This window comes from Sitophilus oryzae, unplaced genomic scaffold (genome assembly GCF_002938485.1).
Source record: "Sitophilus oryzae breed Bouriz unplaced genomic scaffold, Soryzae_2.0 scaffold_30_pilon_pilon, whole genome shotgun sequence".
In the NCBI taxonomy this organism is placed as follows: domain Eukaryota; kingdom Metazoa; phylum Arthropoda; class Insecta; order Coleoptera; family Curculionidae; genus Sitophilus; species Sitophilus oryzae.
In genome coordinates, this window is record NW_022146874.1 from 241,948 (window position 1) to 263,290 (window position 21,343).

Consider the following 21,343-nt stretch of genomic DNA (forward strand, 5'->3'; position numbering starts at 1 on the left):
AATAGACTGGCATCTACGGCAATTATTTCTCTCCACACGTGATTTGTCCACCCCGCCTCTCGAAATGTGGGAGCCATGCATATCTCTTCGCACGTGTCGCCACCAAACCAAACCAAACTCTTGAGCGTCATAGCTTACTATATTTTATTTTATTTAGACATAGGTATATACATTTTAATTATATAAACAAATAAAAAAAAAATGAATTTGTAAATTTAATTATTTAGATTTATTTTAATAATAATCTTTTTTATGACAGACCTGACAATGTTTAAGATGCAAACGTGGACAACGCCTTCACACGCTGCTTCTTTCTAAGCCCATTACATTCTCACAAAAAAAACAAATCATCCGACATGATCAGAAATTTTAGATCAAGCGGGTCTTATGTAATCATAAAATGAAAACACAGATAAACAAATTTATGTAAACGACCTTGCAAAATTAACATTTAAACATTATGTAACTGTTAAGTGCATCGTTTTTATGATTCTAATTGTGATACACTTTAAGGGTGTTTGAATAACATTACTCTATTATATTAATTACTGAATTTATGCGGGGTTGTATAACTAGTGTTATAACGGTTATAGCTATAGTATTACGGGCAAACAACGGTCCAGCTACGTCGAACCACCGGCTATCCCATTACAACACCGAAGTTAAGCGACGAAGTTAAGGCGATACTAGTGGATAAACGGGTGACCAGTTCGAAAACCTCTGTATTGTGTTGTTGTCCAATAAAGGCCAAAGTGTAAAATTTGACCCCACACTGGCTCATTCACGCCGGTTTGTGGCCGGATGAGATCGGATCTCGTAAGTAAGAGTCGATTAGGCCAAGTCGGTAGGACATTGAACATGATATGACCGAGAACCGATCGGATTCCGCGTAAACAAAAGTAGGCCCCGTCCAAATTAGCCCTTGCAGCAAAAAGGAGATGTAAACTTTTCAAATCTTTTACTCTTACTTTATATATTTTTTTTTTTTTTTTTGTTTTTTTTTATATCATAATTATGTATATTTGGTATTTTTTAGACGTTCTATAGGCTTTATTTAATATTGAACAGCAAAACTTATTCATTATAAAGTTTTACTTATCTTTATCCTATTTTATTTACATATTTATAATTCTGATACGAGGCATAAGAAATTTTAGCTTTTTCAGTACGCCTCGATGACTCGAAGCGAACGTCTCCTCCCGTTCTCACGCGGTCATACTTGGATGGAGATCGGGATAGTAAATAATAAAGGACCATAACAATTAATAAATTTTGACTGGTCTTTGCTGCACACGTAAGACAATTATTATATTTGATGATCAGTATGACAAAGAGAAGTACATAAAAGCCGTTTTATGAATAACAAAATGGCATTTGAACATCATAATATAATCAATTATTGAATTGACAATAGATTAAATTTATCAGGCTATCCGCAGAAAATTTGACAAATAATATAAAAACATATTTTTTATTTTTTTATTGTTCATTCAATTTTACAAAATGATAAGAGTTCATTCATTCATCAATGTATACAGATATATTTCAAAGAACTTTTACTTTAAAATTACGTTTTTTTTTTTTTTTTTTTTATTTTTTTTATTATGTGTATAATTGACAAAAATTACTTCATCATTAAATAAAGCATAAACGACCCAATAAATAAACAAAAAGGTTATTATTTAAATAAAACCGTACAAACGATACGGCTTTTGTATGCCGATGTCGTTGTTGATATGAAAATAAAGTAACTGTTTGTTCAAGTACAATACGATATACTGAAAGAGAAAAAGACTATAAAAATACGGGAGAAAAAAATGGGAAGTTTATTACTTATCCATTTAATCCGGATCGGTCGACAATAGGATTTGTGATATTACAACATTATGTAAATTAACTTTGGGATTATGCCGCGGTCCTATTATGTAACTGAGGATGTACTTAACTCAAGTCAAGTAGGAGGCATATTTTTTTGGATTAGTTTATTTAATGAAGTACGTACACACGGTTTGGTTGCTGATTCTCGCGTGTCAACGTGTTCAGTAAAATACGATATATTGAGAGAAATGCTGATCGACTTACGTAGACACGCACATCTTAGTTATAATAAAGACAGAAATAATCTATTAATTCCAAACTATTAAAGCGCAAATGTCTGTTGTTCGAACAATGTAACTCACGTACTGAATTACAGATAAATTAATTAGTGACGCGATCATATGAAATTAAACGATTCATCATATGTGTTATAAGTTATAACCACGTAATTTTTCTTTTATTTTACTAACAAAAAGATCAATCATTTAATTTCTCACTTCACACTGGCTTCACTCCATTAATTATTTTAATTATGATTGATCGGTCGACAATAGGGATTGCCACATTTACTACGTAAATACAGCTAATTTTCTTGGTTAGTTATATTATTAATGATATCAACCGTAAGTGTACACAGGTTTTGGGTGCCGATTGTCGTGCAAAGAGTCTATAGACTCTGTGTTTGTATAAATGAACAAAGAGAACAGAGACAAGAACTTTCCCAAGCGTATGATGTTGAGCTCCGGATTAAGTGGATAAGTAATAATTTTCTCTCCCCGACTTACAAGATTGTCATAGCGATTCACTTCTAGTCATGTAGGTAAATGATGAATAAAATAAACGACCCAAGATTTTCTCTTGCCGACCAGTATATTATCGTAGTCCTAAAGAAATTAGAATAAAATAAACTATGTTTAAAAAATGTTCATTGTTAATACTACTGATAATGAACGATAATTATATATTAAGTAATATTGTACATCTATTACAGGTTGTACGTAAATGGAGTAACTAATTGTTGAAAAACCAGATCCAACCCTAGATGCCAACATTTTTTTGAAATACGTCTACTCTAATGCGGTTTGGAAATTTTGATTGGCAAAATCTGGCAATTCGATCAGAAGAAATGTTCCCAACCATACCCACCCAACTTTTTTTCTCTTTTTAATGACATTTGATTTGCCATTAAGCTGCCTACATAACTGTCTTACACGTTAAAATTCCCTATACACCAGAGTATGACCTGTCCCGGATGTGTATGTCCCAGCCCTACAAGATGACCTTAAATTCGCATTAAAGAATAGACACCGAAATGATTCATTCGTTCGAAAAGAATCGAGTCCCACTGAATGGACTAGTAATACGAGAACATTCGAAACCTTCTCTACGCACCTAACGATCTGTGGACTATTCTAGAGTTCTTTACCTGTCGGTATAAAAGCCCGCGGCCGTGGCCTACAGGGGCAGTTATAAATAAACAAGTACAGTTGACGCGCTAAAGTTCAAAAACATAAATTCTTAGTTATAAATCTTTGTAAATAGTATATAAGTCTTTTTATCGTTATTGTTTTGTTAATTACGTGTTTAAATAAAATTAGTGCTTTAAAAAATTTGTGATTTTCTATCCACACGGAACCGGACGAAAAAATCCGTAAAAATTGATGTCAGGTTGTGGGGTGTTTGATAGACTAGAAGAATAAAAAAGACCTGACCATGGCTTTGAAAAAAATTGTTAGAAAGACTTGGAAAGTGGTCCGACATGAAATGGGATATTGGAACAGAGAGAGGAGTGCGGACAGATTAGAAAAAAAAGCATTTTGCAAGCCAAACTGAGAGACGTTTTGGTAGAGGAAGGTGAGGATTCTGACACATTTTACTTCGAGCTGAAAGGTGACCTTGACTCGTCATTAAAAATTTTGCAAGACAATTTAAACGATAAAATTCTGAATAATTTCAGAAGTAAACATCAGTGATAACAATTATTAAAAAATTCCCAGGATTTAATTTCAATTTCATTAGAAGATAAGATTCGCGGAAAATTCTAAGACATTACAGGGCCAACTTTATAATAAAATCCTCTAATTTAGAGACAAAGATACAGGAAAATCACAGGATCTTCACAGGGAATTAGAAGAACAAACATTATAGAGAATTCTACGTAACTACAAGACAAAATAACAAAAATTGAGGACGATGTTAATAGAAAAATCGAAATTTGAAAGAACGCAATAGCAAAGGCAACCATTCACGCAAAATGTCAAGAATCAACGGAGAACCCGACACTGGTTGAAAATAAGTATGTCTCAAAGTCAGTTATTAAGCTCCACAGTTTGACGGAAACACCGCTTGGGCCAATTATTTTTTGCCAGTTTGAGGCTGCTGCGAGAGCGAACGGAAGGACAATCGCTGAAAAGGCTACCGCTTTGACCGTCGCACTGCGAGGAGATGCGACTGACATCCTGCAGACACTGTCACCATCGGAACAGGGGAGATTATCAGCAATTAGTACGACATTTAGAAATGAGGTACGGCCAGGCTCATTTAGAGAACATGTCTATCATGTTCCCAGCTATAAAATCGCATTCAAAAGTTAAATGAGTCTCTGCAGGAGTTTGAAGCCGACGTAGCCCGCCTCGTTTGCCTTGCGTACCCTGCTAAGCCAGAGAATGTTATGGAGCGTTTGGCAGTACAGGCATTCTCAGATGGCCTACGTGACAACGAGACAAGACAAGCACTTCTCCTAGCTCACCCAACGCACTTGGTGGACGCTTTAGCACGTGCCCTAGAATCTGAGGCCGCGAAACAAAGTTCTCGATCTCTAGTGAGAGTACGGACGGTCAACCAATGTTCCAACAAATCCGTGGAAAGCATTGTACGAAAGTCATGGAGGAGTACATGGGCAAGAAGGAACCGATTCGTTGCTGGAACTGCGGACAGTTAGGACACGTGCGAAGCCGTTGTAAGGAGAAGAACGAAGAACCGGCTTCGTCGAGGTCGGAAAACTACTAAGAGTCGAAATGAAGGGGCACGCGTCGACCTTTACCCAACATGCCCCAACGGAAACTGCTCAAGTCGCCTCGCTACAACAAAAATTCAACAAGGCATTTCTTTGTGGATGGTTTTGTTGATCGGAGAGTTCCAGGACCATTCGCTGGGAATACAGGTGCGAACGAAAACTATTCATCAGACCGGACTTTCTTAAAACATCGAAGAAGGTTAAAACAACACAATGCGACTACGTACTGCTACGGGGGGCTCCGCTGCCGTCCATCGGAGAAGTAAACTTAATTTGCTTATTGGGAGCACCAGTTTTGAACATCCAGTGTGAGTAGCAGATATCGAAGATGAACTAATTCTCGGAATGGACATTATGACCGCTAGAGGTTTTTGAACTTCAAACTTTCAAACAGGGAATTTTTTGAACATACATGAAGAAGTGGTTCCTACAATCGAAAATGTGAGGAGACGCTTCGTGTGGTGGTAGCAGAAGATTTTTCGATCCCTGAGCGCTTTGAGATATTTTTGGATGGGTGCCTGGAAGGTAAAATGAATAATGGGAGTATTATTCTGTTGGAGCAAAGGAACCATGACAGCGAAATAGGACGAGGGGTCGCTGTTGGAAAAGCCCTGCTACAAGCGAAGAAGACTGTACCGGTGGGAGTAATGAACACGAATTAATATTCTGTATCCTTGAAGAAGGACCCTGTTAGGGTACGCCTGTTCGGGTCCTCAGTCATTCGACGCGTGGAAGCCTCCAAAGTTTCGGCTTCAAAAATTCCGGACAAAATGGTGGAGGAGTTTTTAAACGTTAAGGGATTATCTCCCGAAAATAGTAGAAAAGTGAGAAACCTGATAATCAAGTATCAAGATGTGTTTGATATAGGAGAAGCAGGAGATAGAGGTCGTACCAAATTAGTACAACATAAAAATGATACCGGAGATGCACGGCCAATCAAACAAAATCCGGGAAGACTTCCGCTCGCCAAAAGTGAAGAAGCTGATAAAATCATTCGAGAAAGAACCAGAAGAGGGTGTCATCAAACCATCTAACAGCCCGTGAACATTGCCGGTAGTACTAGTAAACAAGAAAGACGGTACCACCAGATTCTGTGTTGATTATCGGAAGCTCAAATTAATCGTTACCAAGCAAGGATAGCCTATCCCCTGCCGAGGCTAGACGATACTCTAGACAATACTCTCTACCTTAGATCTGCCTTAGATTCTCTACCTTAGATCTGAAGAGTGGATATTAGCAAGTCGACATGGCGCCGAAAGACAGAGAGAAGACAACGTTCTAGGTGGGTTCCGGACTGTGCCAATTTACCGTTCATGCCTTTGGTTTGCAACCGCGCCAGTTACCTTTGAGAGACTAATTGAGTCTGTGTTAAAGGGATTATCCTGAACTACCTGTTTGGTGTATCTGGATGATATTATAGTGGTGGGAAAATCCTTTGACGATCATCTGAAGAATTTAGAAGAAGTTTTCAAGCGACTAGAGCTCTGGTTTGAAACTAAGCCCCAAGAAATGTCATCTGTCTCAAGAAAAGGTACACTACTTGGGCATGTAGTCTCCTCCCAAAGAGTTGCGGTAGATCCACAAAAGACCAAGACAGTGGAAAAGTGGCCGATACCTAAAGACAAACATGAACTCAGAAGTTTTTTGGGGCTATGCACATATTATCGCCGCTATGTACAGGGTTTCGCCACCGTCGCAAAACCATTGACCAAACTTACCGAAGGCGAGAGGCGATTCTCTTGGGACTCAGATTCTGATGAGGCATTCCGAAGATTGAAGGCCCTGACTAGTGCCCCATACTTAGCTACCCTCTTGGCAACGGAAACTTTATATTAGATACCGACGCTAGCAATGTCGCGTTAGGGCGCTTGTTCTGTCTCAGATCCAGGATGGTCAAGAAAAGGTCATTGGTATATTTTAGTAAGACCTTGTCGAAACCAGAAAGGAACTACTCTGTAACCAGACGAGAATTACAAGCAGTAGTTAAAGCAGTGGAACACTTCTACAAGTCTCTCTAGGGAAGAAAGTTCTTGTTAAAAACAGACCATGCTGCTTTGAAATGGCTGTTGCAGTTTAAAAATCCTGAAGGGCAGGTATCTAGATGGATTGAACGATTAAAAGAATTTGACTTCGACACATAACATCGAGCTGGGGCAATCCATCGAAATACCGACGCACTTTCCAGAAAACCTTGCCCTAAGGACTGTAAGCATTGTTCCCGGGCAGAAGAGAAAGAAGTAAAACTCCTAAGAACAACTGTGGTTAACGATACTAGGCAACCCGAAGATCTTGCAAACGACCAAATCAGTGACCCAGAATTAGGTATAGTAATTAACTGGAAAAAACGCAGGCCAAAGACAAACGTGGGAAGAAGTTTGAAGATATTCGCCGAACGTGAAGTCGTACTCGGCCCAGTGGAATTCCTTGGTAATAGATGATTGGGTAATAGATGATGGCGCCGTGTGATTGAGAGGCCAGAGGGACAAGAAGAGAGAAGGCAGATCATCATTCCAAAGAAGAGGGACCCAGAAGTCTTGGAGGAAATTCAAATTCTTCATAGCGGTGGACATCTTGGTGTTACCAAAACACTTGGCAAGCTGCGTGAACGGTCCTACTGGGTGAACTGCAAAAAAGACGTGAGGGGCCTGGTGTAAGAAATGCGACGTTTGCGCTGCTATCAATGGACCACAAAGGCGCGGTAAAGCCCCAATGGGCCAGTACAATGTAGGCAGTCCTCTCGAACGAATAGCGATCGACGTGGTCCTTTCCCAACAAATGCATTGTGGTAGTAATGGATTACTTCAGCAAATGGGTCGAGGCCTACGCGTTACCAAATCAAGAAGCGTCCACCATTGCTCATGCTCTTGTTAAGGAATGGATCTGCAGGCTTGGTGTTCCCATGGAGCTTCATTCAGATCAGGGAGAAAACTTCGAGTCCAATCTGTTCCAAGGCGTCTGTGAAGTCCTAAACATCCGCAAGACCAGGACGACGGCCTAAATCCACAATCCGATGGGAAGGTTGAACGCATGAACAGAACCATCAACCGTTATTTGGTCAAAGTAGTCTCAGACCACCAAAGAGACTGGGACACATTTCTTCACCTGTTCCTATTGGCCTACCGCTCAACTGTCCAAGAATCCACAGGGAAAACTCCAGCCAGCATCGATATGGGACGGGAAGTGCGCCTACCTTGTGATCTTAAGTTTGGTTGCCGACCGTGAGAAGAAGTCGCCGGAGTAGATTATGTCCACACACTTCGTCAAAGGATGGACGACGTCCATCAGCGAGTCCGCTTAAATATTCAAAGCGCTAGTGACCGAATTAAGGAACACTACGACATTAAAGCTGAGCATGGAGGATAACAACCAGGGAAGTTGGTGTGGCTGTACAACCCGTAGAGACGTCGTGGGTTATTTCCGAAGCTACAATCCTCTTGGGAAGGCCCATACGAAGTTATGGATAGGATTAATATGACGTCGTAATACCGTATTCAAAAAATTGCCAAAAGGAAAAACGAGGGTCAGTCCATTTCATATCCGTATTGAAGCCCTCACCAAGGCGAAATAGAAGATTGTGCTGGGACCGTGAGAACCTGTAGCTTTGATCCCCTGATTCGGAGATGTCCTTTGACGATTTCATTGCCCGATACAACAGCAGTGAAAAGGCTCGCTATGGTGTAACCAAAGAAGATCAAGGAGACCTCTTTTCCGTGCCTCCTGATTATCCGCTCGCTCATTGTGTGGATCGAGATTTGCGGATGTCAAGAGGAATCGCTGCGACGATCAATGAGAAGTTTGGGCGTGACGGAGAACTACGCCGACAGGATCCAGAGTTTGGAAGCATCTTGAGGCTAACCGACAATGCACATCGGTCAAGCACACGACACATCTTCTACCTGGGTTCACCCAAGAAATGCGGTTCACCCCGATTAAGCCGACTTATCTCAATGTATGGAAGACTCTGATTGAACTGAGAGAATCCCTGCTAAACAACAACAATGCACGATTAGCCATTCCAAAGCTGGCGTGTGGACTCGATGTTTTGAGTTGGCGTACAATCTGGAACATGATTGAAGTCTGGTTCAGATTTACGGGAATGGAGATCCTCGTTTTGCTGTCTACCCAACCAAAGCTGAGATCGGTAGAGAAAACTGTAGACTGATATTTCTACCAGACCTCGCAATGTACCAGGGGCCAGCTTTGCAGATACCTTCATCTTCACCGTGTACATCTCCGGACGAGCATGTATCTAAGAAGGGGGCAGTGTTGCGGACCCGTTTGGACTCGACCTAACCTATATGTCCCGCCCTCAAATGACCTTAACATCGCAATAAAGAATAGACACCGTAATGTTTCATTCGAAGATTCGAGAAGTATCTAGTTCTACTGGAATGGAGCAGTACATACGAGAACATTGGAAAACCTTCTCTACGCACTAACGATCTATGGACTAATCTAGAGTTCTTTACCTGTCGCTATAAAAGCCGGCGGCAGAGGCCTAGAGAGGGCAGTTATAAATAAACAGTACAGTTGACGCGCTAAAGAGTTTAAAATAAATTTCTTAGTACCTAACCATTTCGGTTTTGTAAATACTTCTATAAGTCTTTTATCGTTATTGTTTTTTAGTTAATATAGTTTAAATAAATAGTGTTTTAAATAAATTGTGACTTTCTAATCCACACGGAACCGCGAAAAAACAACGTACAATATTTACGCGCTTTCCTTAACAAATAAACTTTAATCTTGAATTAAACGAATATGAGATTTTATTGATATCCGGTAAAGGCTTTAAAGTCACCTTTTCTGCCAAATCAAAATGGAAGTAGATAGGCGCGGCACATTGAGATGAGGCAATGTCGCCTTCTCTATCTCATTTGGTTTTTACAGTACGTAATCAACCACCGAATGTTTGATCGGGTTAAAAATGCATAATGTGATATCTCTGATTCTACTAATCTATGAGGCACACCGGTCATTTGATAGCGCGGTGCGAAAGTATTTCGCTGGTAGATCGAAGAGCCTGGGTTCGAAGCTGCCTTGGGATATAAGTTTTTTTATTTTTTTATTTCTTGATATTCTGATTTGCCAAAATAATTTCAAATATTTGTTTTTTATTGATCAACCCAGAACGGATAGCGTTTTGTGGATTTATGAACCAATAACTGTATATAGTAGAATTTCGCATATGTTCATTTGTTTGAAGGATCTATTTGGTAACAAATAATTCTAGTAGGCTTAAGTATGTTATTTTGTATTTTTATTAACTGATTTTAAACTAATTACTAATTTGATTTTTGATTTATAAAATAAAATTATTTTACTGATATAAGTTGGCTTGTTTAAAATATTCGTCGATTTTAGCATGCGATACGTTGAGTTTTTTTTGATACAAAACAGCAAATGTTTTTTTTTGTTAGAATCGGACGGGTAAAACAACTTTTTGAAACTGTTAAGAGAATTTTCGATGGGTCGTAGAACGATGGTAGCCGAACGTGGTTCGTGGTTCCCGACGGCAAAGATTATTTGAGAGACGGGAGCGCGAAAACAGGGTCTTCCTACTGAGACTGGATGCCGGTTGCAATTTTAGCGAGTAAAACCTGCGTAAGTTCCTAAACCAATTCACTGATCCGGGTTTCTTATTTATGCGATGCTGTAAAAAACTGGATTTTTGAGTTTAAATAAGTAAAAGGGATACTCCGTATCGTTCCGTTTATTTTGATAGGAATTAAGTATTAATCGTGGGTTTTCTAAGAGATTTGTATCTTTAAATACAGTACTAAACCGTTATTCTGGTGTTTCTGAGTTCCATAAATTATTTGCAGATATTTCATGTTTACTAATAATTCTCTTTATATATATATTGATTATGATACTTTTAAACCTGAAGATATTGGATTCATATTTAATTTATTTAATAAACCTCGTTAATGGAATATTTCGACTTTAAAATGGCGTTCTTAAACCATTTCCCAAGGATTCTCCACTTTCAGAAACCTACCCGTACTGGCAGAAGTGGTCTCTCAAACACTATAAATTTTGAAGGTGGCCCCCGAGAAGCAAAAGACCGACTGTTCGGCGTTAGTAATAGCTCTCTAGGAAAGAAGACTGTTACAAAATTTAAAAGTATGCTTACCAAGGATGCACAGGATTCTCACTTACAAGGACTTATGGGAAAGTGTGAAAATAAAACAAAAACGACCTGCCGCAAAGAAATCACCCACATTTAATGGAAATACTACCGTTTCCTCGGTCATCCAATTTACTGTGTATTAGTATTTACATGATCACGACAGAGCAATAATACAATTGACACGGTTTTGACAGAAGATGGAGACGGCAAAATAAAGGGGCGGCATACCGTGTTGCCGGTTCGTAAACGTGTAGGCAGGATAAAGAATGAGCATGGTGGGAACACAAATCGACTCCGATGCCGATGACAATTCGAGACTGCTCTCAGTATTGCCAGATAAACTTCCTTCTAACAAACCTCTGCCATTAACTAATGACATTTTCTAAATAATATCATTAGTTAGAATAGTTTTCGTTTTCTGTTAGAATTTTTGTTTACCATTTCAAATAAAGAAAAATTACACTATTTTATAAAAAAAATAAACTACTCAAAACAATATCAAACCATATTTATTTTAAACAAATATATACATTTTGAAAAACAAGACCTTTTGAATTTCCAAACAAGACACTTTGAATTCACTGACTTACGATTTTAAATCATGGATACTGTAAAGGGAAAAATTCGAAAAATAAGCCCTACGCGCAGAATCTGTAATTTTTGAGTTCGGCCGACTATTTTTTAGGTTGCCAAAAAGTAAAAACATACAATACTTATGAAGCCGACGGCCGACTATTTGATTGCATGTGGGCGCGGCTCCATAAGAATATATTTGGTTACAAATATGCAACTAAACGTCGGTCGATTAAAATTGCCTGTCAGCGCATAGCCTAAGGACTAAGCAATGTAACTCAAATTATTGGGGCCGACTCGCTCCATAAGAATGTATTGTTTTCACTTTTGCAACCAAGTCCAAAGTTGGCCGACTAAAAATTATATGTCAGTGCATACCCTAATTATCCTACAAAAAAACTCACAAGAGAAAGGCAGAAAAAGGCATGCTTCAGTTAGAAATATGTAATAATTACTGTTAGCCCGTATGTAAAATGTAAATCAATGTATTTTTAAGTTTGGTTTATTCCATGAATTCATGTCCGTTCGAACAGAAGTGGCAACGGCGCTTCTGTAGGTACCTAAACCCCGTCCGAGGGTACGAGACGGGTAAAAAGTACTTTTCACTTTGCTTGTGTTCCTTGGTGCAACCACCATGTTGTTATTTGCTGTTCACTTAGATTTAGTATTATTCTTTAAATTAATATAGTTGTTATATTATACAAGTGCAGTTCATTTATTTATACAGTCCACATATATCAAGGCAACAATTACTTTTATTCAAATATGCGATAATTGTTTTGAGTACTGTATAATTATTAAAAGATATTTTCTGATGATACTATTACAAAATGCCAAGTTTGGGAACAAAATTAAATGCACACACTAAATTTTGTCTAAAAATGTTTTCCCAAAATTTACTTCTATGATTTAAATTTTAATTCTTACTAGATTTAGGGAAATTTCCTAGACCTGGCAACTATGACTAATACTTTGACCGTCTCCGTGTTAAGAGATTCCTTACTTCTTTCCCACCACTTGATATGTCATAGCTGATTGGTCATCCCCACACAAAATTTGGAAGCCATTTGGAATTTCTGTCGCCACGTGTGACCCATCAAACTCTTGAGTCATAGGCGTACTAATATTTTATTTCCATTTACATTTAGTATTACAGCCAATTATAGTTTACAAGTTTTACTTATGAATTCTGTAAAATTTAATTTACTAGAATTTTTATAAGAATCGTTTTATGATAGCTGACAAAGTTTAAGACGGAAACAGTTTAACAATTTATTTCTCACATATTCTATCTTTACTGTCAGCTGGCCGATTTTTTAAGTACGCAACGATTACAAATATTTACGCAACGTCTTCACCATGCGGTTCGTGGATGCGATTCGTTAGTTCATCTGGAAATTCGTCTATTTTGTTCGGTATATTTCTTTTAATGGTTCGCCCAAAAATCGATATTCGCATCGCACGTTCACATCCCCAACCCATCGCACGGACGCGTTTGCGCAATAAATCGACCTATCGACGAACCGTGTCAGTGCATGGTAAGTATTGGTCTTTATTATAATGCTGTATAGCTTACTGTAACACTTAAATAAAAACAATGTAAATCAATGTATTTTTAAGTTTGGTTTATTCCATGTTGGTTTAAGAAAAAGAAAAAAAAATAAACTCTTAAATACAAACTATACATTTGTATATTTATGGTTGTTGTGCTACCTTTTGAGGGATGTGAAATAAATGATTTATTTATAATAATATTGAATTTTTGCAGGGTGGTGTAACTAGTGTTACAACGGTTGTGAGTATGGTATTACATTATCATGTTATAGTACGAAATATACCTACTACCTGTTTTGTTTAATATTGGTACAGAAAACTTATCAGTATAAAGTTTTACTTATCTTTAGCCTTTTTAATGCTGTTTGTAATCCTCTATGTCTATAATAATGGACAACGAGTAATTAGTAATTCTGAATATATCTATAAAAACTTTTAGTTTTAAGTACGCCTATGATGAAATGCAGCGCCCACCTTCTCCTTCTAGTCAGCGGCCATGTCAGGTCCATCAGAGTCAAGGATGAGTAGAGATAAATAAATTTAAATTTATTAATTTTAGGGCCTGCTCTATTCTAACATGTAAGAAATATTTATTGATGGATAAGTACGGCAGAGATGTAATAAAAAGCCGTTTTGTATGAATACCGAAATGGTATTTGAAGAACATATTATAATCAAATTATCAAATTGAATTGACAATAAATTTATGTGCCTGTGTTTTATAAGCCGTCTGCAGAAAATTGACAAAAGTAATAAAAAGATGACTCATGGCAATATTTATCCCAAGGCAGAAAAAGAGCATTATAAATCGATAAGAGTTCTCATTAATAATAGTAATGTGGATATATTTTCCAGAACTTACTTTAACTTTATTTAAAATTTACTTTTTTAATTTTGTACTAGTTTATAGCACTTAACAATATAATCAATCATTTGTCTGTCATCAATGTATCATATACACCTCTATAATTATTTAATACATAATCTTATACTGATTACAATGGTCGACATGTCAACAATAGAATTTGCGCTATTTACTACGTTATGTAATTAACTGATTATCTGCCATATTAGGTAACTGCGGATGTACGTCACTAACGTAATAAAGAAGCAAAAAATAACCAATATGTAGAATGTAGAATGTTTAGGAGGGGAGTTAATCACCGCGACCTTATAGATCTATTGTGTGTTCCCCTTTCTTGAGTTATAACGAGTTATAACTTATCATACAGTCTCAGGGCTTTAAGAAAAGCCAGTATCTGAGACGGCTCCACAGAGGCCAGCTCTCCATCCTCGACATCAGACGTACCAAGGTTAATGGCACGAATGGTCGTCGTCTCGGCATACTCAGTGATAAGGTGTTCTGGTGTTTCCCCATTTTCCCCACAAAATCTGCATTCGCCGTTGTTTCTCAGTTTCAGCGTACTGAGGTGTTCGTTGAGGAGACAGTGTCCTGTTAGAAACCCCGTGACAATCCGAAGATTGTTTTTACTTAAATCAAGGAAAACCTTTGATTTTTCTCGGTCATAAGTTCTAAGGAACTTTTGAGTGTCTTAGACCGTTGGAGGACACCCATTCCAAGTAACGGATGGAGTCTTCCAGATTCTTCAGTTCCGCTTTCAGTTGGTTCCCGTTTGGAAAACAGAACGGTTCTGGTCCAGTTAGTGGAGTGTTCGCTCCTTTCTAGTAGATCATTTGCTTTTTCATTGCCTTCTATCCCTTGGTGAGCAGGCACCCAGAGTAGGAGGACTTTATTTTCTTTGCCTAATTTGTTGAGCTTCTCTAGGCATTCTTTGACCAACTTCGAATTGATGGTTACTGAGTTGATCGCGTTAAGTGCTGCTTGACTATCGGATAGGATGGCAATTTCCTGTTTTCGATAGTTCCTATCCAAGATAAATTGTACGCATCTTTCGATAGCGCAAATTTCTGCCTGAAGGATACTGGGGTAGGTGCCCATTGGTTCGGAGTATTCAGTTTTCGGCCCAAATACTCCTATCCCTGTCCCTGCTTTGGTTTTGGAAGCATCAGTATACCACGTGATGGTATGGTCTTTTATATGCTGAGTAAGCGTTTCTTTCTTCCAATCCTTTTTATTACTCAATACTACAGTGAGGTGTTTCTCAAAGTTGTAAATTCTTGGTATGTCATCCACTGGGAGTTGGAGAAGTGGAATTTTCTTTTTGAGGGTGTTCCAAGCCCCTGACCTGAAAATTCTCCCAGTACTGTTTCCGTCAATGACCATTCTAATCATTGTCGCATTGGCATAACTACCGACGACAATATGCAGTGGTGTTAGGTCTAGAATGACCTCCATTGCTGCTGTTGGACATGTTCTCATGGCACCTGTGATGCAGATACATGCCAGTCTCTGTACTTTGCACAGGGTTTGCCTTGCTGTACGTTGCTCTAGTTTTGTATACCAAGCAACTGCTCCATAAGTAATCATGGGTCTTACTATCATGGTATACATCCAGCGCAAAATGTTAGGGGCGCAGCCCCACCTATTTCCCGCCAGTCTTCTGCATATCATGAGAGCCTTTGTGGCTTTGCTGGTAATGTTCTTAATATGCCTGTTCCAGAGAAGTTTACTATCCAGGGTTATTCCCAGATATTTCACTTCCTGTGATGGCAGTATTTCCTTTCCATCTAGATGGATTCTTTTCAAGTTTTTCAAACTTCGCTTTCTGGTGAATGGCACTACTGCGGTTTTATCTGAGTTAATACTCAGCCCGACAGTCCTGCACCATCTCTCAGCGATGCGGAATCCTCTTTGGATAATATCACACAGGGTGCCTTCATGTTTCCCCTGTGCAATGATGACTATGTCATCTGCGTACCCTATGCAGTGTATTCCCGCTAGAGTTAATTCTTCCAGTAGTTCATCCACTACCAAGCTCCACAGTAGGGGGGAGGTCACTCCACCTTGTGGAGTTCCTTCCGTTGTTTTAACAACTACAGTTTTGGTACCTATCTCAGCCTCTGCTGTTCGTGTTGAGAGCATTTCCCAAAACAAGCGAATTATCGTACTGTTCACCCCTCTTGTTTGAAGAGATCGCTTGACCACCTTGCGAGGTATATTGTCAAACGCCCCTGCAAAATAACCAATAAATAAACTAACCAAAAGGTTAGTTTATATATAATAATACGTGGCTTTGGGTGCCAGTTGTCATATATATGAAGAGTACAATCAACATGTTCAGTACAATACGATATACTGAGAGAGAAAAGACTATATAATACGAGAGAAGAATGAGAAGTTTATTACCTATTAAGTCGGATCGGTCGACAATAGAATTTGCGCTATTTACTACATTATGTAATTAATTGATTACCTGTCTTATTAAGTAACTGCGGATGTACGTGATTAAGTAATATCATGTTTTACGGTTAGTTTATTTAATTATACGTACACACGGCTTGGGGTGCCGATTTGCTGTCCTCCATTCGCGAATTTCAAGTTCCAGAGCTTTACGCTCTGGGCTACTCGAGAATGGTTCTGAAAGGACTGTGCGCGATAGCCTCGTGCCTCCATATGGCGCGGAACAGTTCTGAGCTTTATGACTCAATTAGATGGAGTGAGATTAGCAGAGAGATAGATTATTCAGAGCTGCACAACTGCGTGAATGGAGGACAGTAATTGTCGTGTGTACGAAGAGTACAGTCAATGTGTTCAGTGCAATACGATATAAGAGAGAAGAGTAAAAATTTTCCCAAGCGCATGAAGTAAAACGTCGCATTAAGTGGATATAATAAACTTTGGATTTGATTCTCTCCGATTTACAACATCGCCATAGCGATTCACTTCTTTACATGTAGGTAAATGCCGAGGGGTAAGCCGCTGAAATTTCTGTACACTAATACCACGTATAATGAAAAAAATGCCAACTAATACCATGATTAATACTACTAATACCAAGTAATGTATAATAATAAATAATGTGTAATAATAAGTCAACATCTTGTACACCAAAATACACCAGCGGTTTACCCCTCCCTCCGTAAATGCTGACCCAAGACCAGTGCCGCTTTATCCATTAGGCAAGATAGGCAGCTCTCTAGGGCGGCAGGCTGAATAACAAAATTTACTTGAATTTTAATAGTTGAGGGGGCGGCAAAATACAAATGGTGCCTAGTGTACCAAATCACCTTAACGCGGCCCTGCCCAAGCCTTTCTCTTGTCGATCCGGTATAAATCTATTATCTGAGACTTAAATAAATTAGAATAAAATAAACTATGTTAAAAACTTTCATGTATACTACTGAAATGAAGATAATAATTAACTGATCGGTTGTTTGTTAAATTAAATTAATTAATTAATCAATTGGACTACATTTATGGTTGTAATTTAATTTGATTATACATTTATGTGTTTATATTAACGTTATATTGTATTGTTGTATTGTACCATATACTTTGTGATTGACATGCATGTGATTGACACTGTTGTTATACTAATTGACATTTACATTTCCATATATATATATATATATATATATATATATATATATATATATATATATATATATATATATATATATATATATATATATATATATATATATATATATATATATATATATATATATATATATATATATATATATATATGCATATAGCGATGCAAAAATGTCTTAATAAAGATTTAAATAGCCAAATGCCTCGTCATCTAATTAGTGACGCGCATGAATGGATTAACGAGATTCCCACTGTCCCTACCCACCAGTCTTTGCCGAGCATCCGATGAGAGCGGACGTGCGACGCTCCGTGTCGAAAAGTGGTAAAAATTACAGTGAGTGCGAAAGAGACGAAAGACCGACAACGCGAAGGACAGTACAGTTGTGCGGAGCGGGAGTGTAGAGTAGTGGGAGTACGACACGCTAATTGAACTGGAGGAGGAGCCTGGCAGCGAGCGACGGCGCAGGGCGAAGCTTGGCGCCGAATAGTAGCGCAAGGGGCGGAGCCTGCCGGCAGCCATGCTGGCAGGGAGCGAGCGGAGCTAGGCGGGTAGGAAATAGTGGAAGGATGTGCAAAAGAGGACAAGTGTAAAGCGGGCAAATATAGGACAGACAAGGTACTGTACAAATACTTAAAAGTAAAATAGAGATAGAAATCGGGCCGAAAAGACGGTAATAGGAAAATAAAACAATTTAAAAAGTTAGTAAAGTAAAGAATAGTGAACTGCAAAGACAGCCTTAGTACTTAAGATAGATATAAGTTAGATAGTAATATAGGTGTTTAGTTAGTTGATAGACAGTAAGTTTGAGAAAACAAAATGGAGGATAAAGATCGAGCAGTGTTTAGTGATGATGAAGTAGAAAAGAAAAAGAGGGAGAAAGATAGGATGAGATACGAAGGAGAAAGCAATGAAGAAGAAAATGGGAAAGAGAATGAAGATGAAAACAAGATAGATGAGGGAACAAATATAACACTGTTAGAGGAGGAAATTAGTAATAAAGGCTTTACAAGGGCTGTACTAGAGAGGAGTTAAAAGCAATTGAAGAAGCGACCTCCAGAAGAGCTGGTGGTAAAATAAGTTTCAGAACGGAAGAGAGGGAAATAGTGAAAAGAGCGGTAGAAGAAATAAACAAAAAAATCATGGAGATCACATGGTTGTACGGAAACGAAGAAAAAGGTATGAGCAAGTGTGAGCGGCTCTTGACGGAAATGGATAGAAAATGGGAAAAGAGGTTTGAACAGATCGAAGAAAAGATAGTATATAATGTAGAGGCGAAGAAGAGAAAAAAATAAAAAGAAGAAGAGTAGAAATAAACAAGTGAATAGTAGTGAGGATGAAACACAAACAGACGAGGATATACTAAGTGAAGATGAAGGAGAAATTGAAATAAGGAAAACGTACGCACAAGTAACACAAGTAGCTAAGACGGTACAAGAAAGAAAAACCACTGCAAATACGAAGATGGAATGGAAGAAACCCACAAATAGCATAAACGAAGTAGTAGTAAAAGGAAAGGATGAGAAAGATAAACAGGTGATGAGAAAAATTAAATCAAAACTAACAAGTGAAGAGTTAGGCAGTAGTGGATTGAAGGCAGTAAGGGAATTGAAGAATGGTTTAATAATATTACAGTGCGAGAGTGAAGAACAAAAAAGAAAAGTTTATGACAAATTAAGTAAGGAAAAAGACTTAGAAGCAAGAGAGGGAAGGAAGTATAAACCGAAAGTAAGAGTAACTGAGTAAGAAAAGGACTTAGTAGCAAAGAATTTATTACTGAAATGGTTGAAAATAACGAAGAAATAAGAAACATGTTTGTGGGTAGAGAAAATGAAATTGATGACAACATTAAGGTTATGACAAGACTACCACGTATCAGCCCAATAAAAGAAAATTTTATATTGGAAGTGAGTGGGGGGGTGTTTGCAGAGCTTATTAGAAGAGGCAGGACAATAGTAAATCTGTCCTGTCACGTAGAAGAATACGAAGATGTTATAAGATGTCATAAGTGTTGCGCATTTGGACACGTTATAAAAAATTGCAGAGAAAAGGCAGTAACTTGCCACAAATGTGGAGGTGAGGGACACGTGGGTAGAGAGTGTAGAAGCGAGGAGAGGGACTGCCCCAATTGCAGGCGGGCCAAAAGGGATGAGGAGAGTCGGGGCCACAGCGCAGGCGACAGGTGCTGCCCTGTATACAAGAGCAAGATAGAAGAATTAAGGGAAAAGACGGATTATGGACAGTAAAAAAATGAAAGTAATACAAATTAATATAGGAAGAGGAAGACAAGCGGAGGATTTGGTGAGAATAAAAGCAGAAGAGGAGCAAAGGGATATAGCAATTATATTGGAACCGGGACAAGGGAGAAGAGCATGGGAGGGTTGGAGGAGATATGCAGCGGACGGTAGTGTAAGGTATGAAGTGTGGATCAGGGACAGTATAGAAGCAATAACAATAAACAAATGGACGAACAAAGACATGGTGACAATAAAACTAAATAAAATTGCACTAACAGCAGTATATGAAGAAGGGGGAAAAAAGGATTTTGGAAATGTAAAAGAAAAAGGACAAGGGAGGGAATATAAGGGAAAGTGGATCGGTGGGGGGGGGACTTTAACGCTAGAAGCGAGTTATGGGGGACAGACAAACCGATAAAAGAGCTGAAGCTGTGATAGACTGGGCGGAAGAAAGCGGACTTGTACTAATTAATGAGCAAGGGGGATTGGCAACGTTCGAAACGGTAAACGGCAAGAGTTGGATAGATTTGACGTGGGCAAGAGGGGTGGAGGTGAACGATTGGAGGGTGGAGGAAGAGGAGACGCTGAGCGATCACAGGTACGTGACGTACAATATAAAAGCAGAAATTACGAAGAGAAAAACAAAATACAACATCTGGGATTTTAAGGGTACAAACTGGGAAGATTTTGATAAGCAACTAGAACTAACGAGACCAAGAATAGAGGAGAGTACAGACAAAGAAAAGATAGACGGACAGGTAAAGAAATTTCAAAAAGCATGTCAGGCGGCATGTAAAAAGATCAAAAGAAAGAAAATTGTGATTAAAAATGAAGGAGAATAGTGGGATGCAGAGTGTATACTTATTATATAATGTATATTTATTAATAAATTTGATTTTTTTTTAATTTGGACTTTTTATTATATTTCCTTTTAAAATATAATAGATAATAAATGTAGTCATTATAATTATTCTGTTAAAATTATACTATACTGTACAAATTTTACATCACTGCTTTTTCTTACCACCTATAAAATATAAATTAATTCCATATATTTACTTTTATTAATTAACTTACAAAAAAGTATTCTTATATTCAAAATAAATCCACGTTTACATAGTTAAAAATATAACTATTTCATAGTATCACTTTATCATTTCATATTTATTATAATCCAATTATATTATGCTCCATTCGAATACCATTTATAAATATAATATATCCTCATCTCTCCATTACTATATATTTGATTCGCATGCTATAAAAATTTGTTTATTAATATCCATATATTATATATGTTATTAAAATAAATATATATATATATATATATATATATATATATATATATATATATATATATATATATATATATATATATATATATATATATATACTTATTTTAAAATTTCTATATCTTCTTGATTCTTCTATATCTCCTTGATCTACATATAATTATAGTAATTGCTACCCTTTTTTTTCCTTTAAAAGTCTTTTTAATGTTGAATCATTTTTTTTCAATTATTATAGTATAATATATAATAGTATATTTTGATCATCG

The 21,343-nt window shown here is 37.7% G+C and overlaps 1 protein-coding gene across 1 annotated transcript; it reads left to right on the forward strand.

The window, feature by feature from the left end:
• The first annotated feature begins 18,367 nt into the window (after positions 1-18,367).
• LOC115884667 (DNA ligase 1-like) lies at positions 18,368-19,294 on the forward strand. Its single transcript, XM_030903319.1, has 2 exons — positions 18,368-18,565; positions 18,821-19,294. Exons 1-2 carry the CDS (start codon positions 18,368-18,370, stop codon positions 19,292-19,294), a joined length of 672 nt encoding a protein of 223 aa, XP_030759179.1.
• The last annotated feature ends 2,049 nt before the right edge of the window (positions 19,295-21,343 follow it).